Source organism: Penaeus japonicus, unplaced genomic scaffold (assembly GCF_977035675.1).
Source record: "Penaeus japonicus unplaced genomic scaffold, GWHDUDI00000001_assembly GWHDUDI00000002, whole genome shotgun sequence".
Taxonomy (NCBI): Eukaryota; Metazoa; Arthropoda; class Malacostraca; order Decapoda; family Penaeidae; genus Penaeus; species Penaeus japonicus.
The window spans coordinates 29,856,868-29,864,367 of record NW_028234404.1 but is presented as its reverse complement, the minus strand read 5'-3'; the positions used below and the strand labels follow the sequence as shown (position 1 = coordinate 29,864,367).

General features: G+C 34.9%; 1 protein-coding gene across 1 annotated transcript in view; it reads left to right on the top strand.

The window, feature by feature from the left end:
* BBS9 (Bardet-Biedl syndrome 9) overlaps positions 1-7,500 on the top strand; it is a 21,028-nt gene that overhangs the window by 13,513 nt on the left and 15 nt on the right. Inside the window, exons 8-18 of the mRNA XM_086549407.1 lie at positions 452-632; positions 902-1,138; positions 1,296-1,420; positions 1,565-1,679; positions 2,109-2,223; positions 2,551-2,734; positions 2,985-3,149; positions 4,019-4,162; positions 4,393-4,600; positions 4,882-5,091; positions 6,082-7,500. The exon at positions 6,082-7,500 is cut by the window's right edge and continues 15 nt beyond it. Coding sequence (XP_086405533.1) covers positions 452-632; positions 902-1,138; positions 1,296-1,420; positions 1,565-1,679; positions 2,109-2,223; positions 2,551-2,734; positions 2,985-3,149; positions 4,019-4,162; positions 4,393-4,600; positions 4,882-5,091; positions 6,082-6,461 — 2,064 coding nt within the window. The 3' untranslated portion in view covers positions 6,462-7,500. The remainder of the gene's footprint in view (positions 1-451; positions 633-901; positions 1,139-1,295; positions 1,421-1,564; positions 1,680-2,108; positions 2,224-2,550; positions 2,735-2,984; positions 3,150-4,018; positions 4,163-4,392; positions 4,601-4,881; positions 5,092-6,081) is intronic.

Below are 7,500 nucleotides of genomic sequence, written 5' to 3'. Positions count from 1 at the left end.
ATTGGTATTATTATTATTATTATTATTATTATTATTATTATTGTCGTTGATATCATTATTATTATTTTATTATAATTACTATCACCATCATCAATATCATTTGTATTGTTTTTGTTATTGTTATCATTTTCATTATTATTATCATTATTATCATTGCTATTACTATTATTATCATTATCATTATTACTTTCATCATTGTTAACAAGATTATTGTTATTGTTATAATGTTTGTCTCTGTATATAGTTATTACGAGAATGTTTATTCTTGTAAGCTATTATAAGAATTTGTAAACATTAGATCTTTGTTTTTCAAAGACAAAGAACTTAAATGTAAACTCCATTCTTAGTGAAGCAGTCATTATCCTTTTTTTTATATGATGATAGCTTTTATAAGAAATGGTTTTCCTATTTTATTTCTATACCGTTTTCTGATTTCACTTCCTGTTCTCAGGGTATCAAAGGTGCCCTCATCTTTCTCGGAGATGCTGGGCAGCTCCAGGCATCTTATCTCGGGACTGATCCATCGCTCTTCGTGGCTCCGCCTGCTGAGACGCGGGAAATCAACTATGACCAGACTGACAAGGAGTTGGCACAGCTCCACAAAATCATAAAGGCGTCAACGAAAGACACAGGTATATAGATCTTCATACTTTGTTCTGTATTGTCAGATTGAAGATGATTAGATTCTGAATAATGCCATTAAATTCAGTGTGTCTGTGTTGCAAAGGAAATATGTATACAAATTAATAAACTGAGAAGGCACTGACAAATTTAAAAATATTCTTGTAGGAAATATGGCGTTTAGATCTGACTTGTAATTTCATTGCCAGAAGAATTTTTGGGTGATGTAATTTTTTATCTCGAAATGAATTTCCAATGCATGAATTTCCTGTCCTTTCAGGGATGTTAGTGGGAATGAATCGTGGGGATGGAGATCTCATTGTGTCAGGAACTGTAGGAACACAGCTGGAAAAGTGGCCAGGCTCAACACGGGTGCAGGATATTGATGGGGGTGTGCCAGCGGTGCCTGTTGTGATACGACTCACAGCTCACACACCTCTCAATGCAGTCCGAGTCAATATTGCTGTAGAGAAACCGCTGGCTGTCACCCAAGACACTTTTGTTCTGCGGACGATATGTGAGGCTATTGTATATTGATCAATTTTTAAAAGTATTTTATATTACATATATTTTGTAGAATAAGTTTTCAGAAAATCCGCTTATTTTGTAATTTTGCATTTTCTTTCATTTTCTTCTTACTTTGATTTTAAAGATGAATTTTGTAATGTCAACAGGTGATACAAGTCAGATAATGGTGAAGTTCTACCTAGCAGATCAATACATTCCCACAAGCTTGTCTGTTGGTATTGTCACATCTTACATTACTCACGCTGGTGCGCCTCGTATTATCACTACAAATGTAAGTAACTACTGCTCATTAGGGAAATTAGCACAATAGTCTTGTTAAAAGATTGAGACATCAGTGCAAAAAACTCTCTAGTTATATATTGAATCTGTTTCTGAAGTGAATACCAAATATAGTGTCAGAATAAATGCCCCACAGCTGGAATTGCCTCTGAGGTTGGTGGCCAAGCTCAGTACTCCAAATAAAGAGGCTGACCACAAAATCACTATATCAACAAACAAACCAGCTGTTAATCTGCCAGAATTATTTCCAGGTAGGTTTGAAAGCTCTTTATTGTAGCTGTGTACTATGTGTTTGTAGAATTTCCCACATTGCTGTGGAAAATAATACTTTGTCTTGTATGTTGAAAGGTGTTCTTATAGTAAGAATATGCAATATATGAATCTGTTTAGCAATGGTATGATGGAATATTGTTCTGAATTATTTTCTTTATCATATGACTATAATTATTATGTTATCTAATGCATAGATTTTAGGAATAGGGACCTAGTGTTACTTGAAGATTTTTTTTTTTCTTTTGAAGCAAATTTTCTTAAAGAATACAAATAGCCTGGAATAAGTTGGAAAGCTGTAGATTAACTCTAAGAAAGTAATATTAGCTTGTTTCTATATAAAAAAAAAATACAATATTTAACATCATAAATTGTTTATATTTTAAGGTGAATTTTTGTATTCATTTCAGATTATAGCTTAGATGGAAGTGTGACAACAGCTCTAGGTCTCCAGTACTTTGGAGGCCAAAGTGTGACAATACTCTCATCACGCACCACCAACAGATATCGGTTACAGTCAGACAGGTATGTGTCATGGCTTTATATACTAATTAAATTCTAAAGGAATGATTCAGACATCAGTGGGTAGGGACTTTGCAAAAGACATCTAATATTACCCTCCATGTTGCTTCTGTTATCTTTTTAAGCATGAAAGCAAGAGATTTATTGACAAGGAAGTAAGAAACTCAGCATATTCAAATGATTACAGATTTCTGTGCTTTCCTTTTGAATCTCCCTATTCTTTTAGTTTACTTGCGGGAAGAGGAAAATGTAATATAGTTTTGATATAAAAGACACATGTCATTTTTTAGAAGGTGCCTATAATATTTTTCTCTTTTCTCTTAAAAATAGTTTGCCTTCGGTTTGGGTGATACTCAGTGAGGTTATAAGGAGGCTGAAGAGTTATTGGGGTCACTCAACCAGGAAGGATGGAGAAGAGCTTGTGCTGGGTGTTGCTTCGTCTCTGCCCATCAATGAACTCTTTTCTGAAATTGATGCTCATTATCTGCGCAGGAAAAAACATGAAGAGTTAATGGTAAGAGTAGAGGCTGAGGTTTGTAGGAAAATGTCCATGTGAATAGTTACAATTTTTTTGTTTTTTTTTTATGTAAGGATATATTTCATCCAGTGTGCATGTTTGAATATAAATGCCATGCAGTGCTGTGAAATGATTTTACTGCATCAGTTTATCAAAAGGAAGAAAATAGAAAAGGTTATATATGAAACCTTTCTGTTTTTGCATATCTTATTTTTCATGGAATTTTTTTCTTGCTACCAATCCACAGGGTCAACTTGTACAGAGAGCCACTCAGTTTCGTGCGGTTCAGCGACGTCTGTTGACAAAGTTCAAGGATAAAACGCCAACACCTCTCACAAACCTTGATAATTTACTGGAGGGAACCTATAAACAAATCTTGCAGATTACAGATGTTATCAATGATAATGTTAGGGTAAGGATGTGCATGTTAGATTTGCTAATGGTAGTACACCTAATCTGAGTTTCAATTATAGGAATGTTGAATTCCTGTTTTGCTATTTTATCAGGCATTTTTTTTTTTTTTTGTCGTATGTGTGCTTGTGTGTCCGTGTGTGTGCTTGTGTGTGCTTGTGTGTGTGCTTGTGTGTGATTGTGTGATTGTGTGATTGTGTGTTTGTATGATTGTGTGATTGTGTGATTGTGTGATTGTGTGATTGTGTGATTGTGTGTGTGTGTGTGTGTGTGTGTGTGTGTGTGTGTGTGTGTGTGTGTGTGTGTGTGTGTGTGTGTGTGTGTGTGTGTGTGTGTGTGTGTGTGTGTGTGTGTGTGTGTATGTATGTATGTATGTATGTATGTATGTATTTATGTGTGTGTGTGTGTGTGTGTGTGTGTGTGTGTGTGTGTGTGTGTGTGTGTGTGTGTGTGTGTGTGTGTGTTTTCTTTACTAAATCATAAAGGCTCTTTAATCAATAGCATTAGTACCAGTGAAGGTATACTAATCAGGAAGCAGAGAAACCTCTTCAGTTTTTATTGGCATTCTGCCTGGATTTTGTTTATACCATATTCAAATGGTCATATCTATATTTGCAAGAAGTACTTAATAGTTTTTGATGTACTTGTGTTGAATGGTGAAGAAATTATTGCTTACCTTCTATGCTTATATGATCAATGTGTATGTTTCCTGTCTTAAAATATTTAATTCTCTTAATCATATATGAATCATTTCAATTGATATCAATGGAGTGGGAAGAAATTCTTATAGTAGTTAAGCAGTATCTTTTTGAATATTCTATAATGTTTAAGGAAATAAACTATCAAAAAGCATTGCTTTCTTCTTTTCAGGGTTTGGAAGAAGATGGTTGCCAACTAAGCTGCGTAGTAAGACTGATTTTGGAGCTCGTTCGCCTGTCTGTTAGCATGTCTGACCAGCATTTTGCCCTGCTTTCTGCTACTATCTCCCCTATAGTCCACACCTCTATGGATCAGGTACAGTGCTTCATGTTTGAAGATCACCAGTTCTAATTGATTGATGATGATGATAAAAAAAAAAAAAAAAAAAAAAAAAAATGCAGGATAGGGTCTGTTTGCTTGTAATATAATGGATATCTTTTATATTGATGCTCCTCTTATTTGATCCCTAAAACTATTGTAAAATAGTTATAAGTGATAATTTACCTACACATTTATATAATTCTTTTTGTTGGTCATTGCCTCAGGGCTGGGAGGAGGCCACTGATGCTAGTGTAACCTTCTTGCTGAAAACGGTGTTGGGAAAAGGATCAAGAGATGCTGCTGTTGCTCCAGAGCTCACAATGCCTTCGGACACATCGAAGCTCAAGAAGCATTTAGATCTGCTTCTTAATAAGATCATGAAAGGAGGAGTTCAGCTCACCATTGATAATACTGGTTCAACCAACAATACAGGTTGGGCATATCAAGTTACTAATCATTTACAATCTCTTTTATCAGAGGAGAAATGAGACAAAGAAGAGTAATGATTGAAATGTGTTAGCTTTCAAGCTTAATGATTCCCTTTTAATGATAAACTGTTATTCATTTTTTTGTGTTTTTTTTATAGCAGCATGCCCCTATATTGGACACATAATGTTTAAATTGTATTACAACATCTAGAGTATTTACTTAAATGGCTTGCACATATCTGACAAAATCCTCAGTTGTTGAAAGGTATTGTTTATATTGTACAGATACCCACAAAGTGATAAACTCAGATGATGAGGAGGACTTTGTGGACTCCAAAGCAGTAGGAAAACTTGTGCAGCAAAAGCAAGATGATGACCAAACAGACATTCCCTTGGGTAGTAGGCTAGGGGAGGATCGCGCTAGATCGGCCAGAATCAGATCGGCTCGGCTCATGTCTGCACGCAAGACACCTCAGCGAAGCCCAGGAGATGGAGGTCAGTTAGAGGTCTTTCTAGGTTGAAGAACAAAGGCTCTTGACCAAAAAAATTAGGTTTAGTTGAATGTTTATTCATTATTTTGTTACCCATTACACCATTATACATTGTTATATTTGCTACGATGTGCTTTTATTTTGGTAAAAGATGGTCTATTTTGAGGATATTTATATGCACCTGTAAGTGTACAATATTTGTTTACTTTTATGGTAAGTCTTGCGCATTGTAATATGTGCTAACTCAGCAATCAGCTACTCCTGCCCTTTACTTACAAAATGTCCAAATTCTCATTTAGAATAACAGCAAAAATACTGACATATATAACAGCTAAAATACTGACATAGATAGCCACAGCACTACAGTGCAAGTTGCCAGGCCTCTGCTAAGTCCTCCTATAAGTAGTATTGTATTAAGTTAAAGGAGTGGCTTCATAGATATGATAGTTTATCTTGTGACAGCTGTAATTATTACTATCATTATTATTGTTATTATTAAAATGTCACTGCTTATATAGAAGCACTGCTTTTCTGCCAAGTTTGGAGAAACTTGCTCTTTACAGATGTAAGGTTGCCAATCCCAGTGCTAGGTGGACTGGGAATAGTTTTATAGAGACAAATCGTTCTTACTGTTTGTTATATGTATATTGTTAATTATATAGAAATATGTAAGTATAACTAATGTTATTTTATGGAAAATAACATTTGTATCTTCAAGTCTAGAATGTGATAATTTTTGAAAGCAATATTTTGTTTAAATAGCACTTTTGGATAAGGTTGATTATGTTTGTCATACTTCTGGTATTACAATCTGTATGATATTTTATCTTTAATTCCACTGACATAATTGAATGATTTGTTGAATTGAATAGGGTAAAACATATATATTTAGCTGTGATGAAAAAAAAAAAAAAAAAAAAAAGGAAAAAGATAAAGATGTAGTGAAAAATATGACTATAGATAAGTATATTAATCCATTTATTGCATTTACCAGAATCTGTTAACATGGCGGAGGAAATGTCAACTAACTCCACATTCAATGGAAATATTCAAGACAGAGAGAGTCCCATAAACACCTCGACATTCTCCGAGGAGCAAAACAGCGAAGGGGATCCCCCTGAAGAACAGAACGTCGAGGAAAATGAAGAGGAATCCCCCGAGGAAGAGAAGAATGATGAGGAAGAGGAATACCCTGACGGGGAGAAAAACGAAGATGAGGAAGCATCTCCTACAACAGAGAAACTAGTAGAGGATTATTCTGAAGCTCCTTACAACGGAAGCATCGAAGCTCTTAAGAAGGAGACAACAAAGGAGAACTTGATAGAAAGTCCCGCTGATATTTTTGCAACAGGAGACATAGATGACATATGGTGATTTAAAGTTTGTTAATACTTCATTGAAATCAGTTATATCGTTTCCAGAGTTTTAGGGTAAGTAAAGTAGATGATTAAGATCTGTTTTTTGATGCAAACAAATTGTTATATCAGTTATGTTTTGTATTTGTGAAAAGTACTCAACCAGTTTATACATTTACCACAATTGGAATCGCCTAAGTAGGTAAAGATGAGACTAGGTAGTGCAGAAATAGACAATGTAATTAGTGTACCTTGTTTTTTTTGTGTGCATGCATGCGTATGTGTATGTGCATGTGTGTATGTATGTGTGTACATGTTTATTGATGTGTATATTCTTTCTCCCTCACTATCGTCTATAGTGACATTATATCACAAATACTCATACCAAAGCTGTAGTCATTCCAAAGATAACATATATGTAACATTCCAATCATATAGTAAACGAGAAGATGCCAGTAAATGGGAAGATGATACATCTCCCGTGTATATTCCCATAGTCTAATGTGCAATTCAGGAAAAGCTCATGTAATAGCCTTTCTGTAATCTAGTCATACAGTACACTAAGCCAAAGAACAGGATTTTAAAAGGTTAACTAGATAGTCCTCTTTCTCCCGAGGTGAAAGTGGGAATAATCTATTCCGTCCATTCGCATGCAGGGTCTCCTATTTACATTTTCCGTCCAAGTGTCCTACGAGATAGGTCTGTAAATCAGCTCTGCTATGCTTGTTCATCTGTAAGCCTTGTTTTAATGTTAGGAATGTATTTTAGATGTCCAACAAGTGTGATGTTTATGTAGGAAATTATTATTATTATTATTATTACTTTTATTATTATTACTTACATTATTATTATTATCAGTATTATGGTCATTATTATTATTTTTATTATTGCTATTAACCCTATGATGACGGTACGTCACACTCGTGTAACACAGCCAAACTCCCGATGCCGGGGTGTCATGCCAGTGTGATGATTTCAATGCAATATTGCAATCGCCCGGCATAGGGGTTTTCGCGTAGCGAGTGCCCCGTCGGGAAAGGGTTAATATTATTATTATT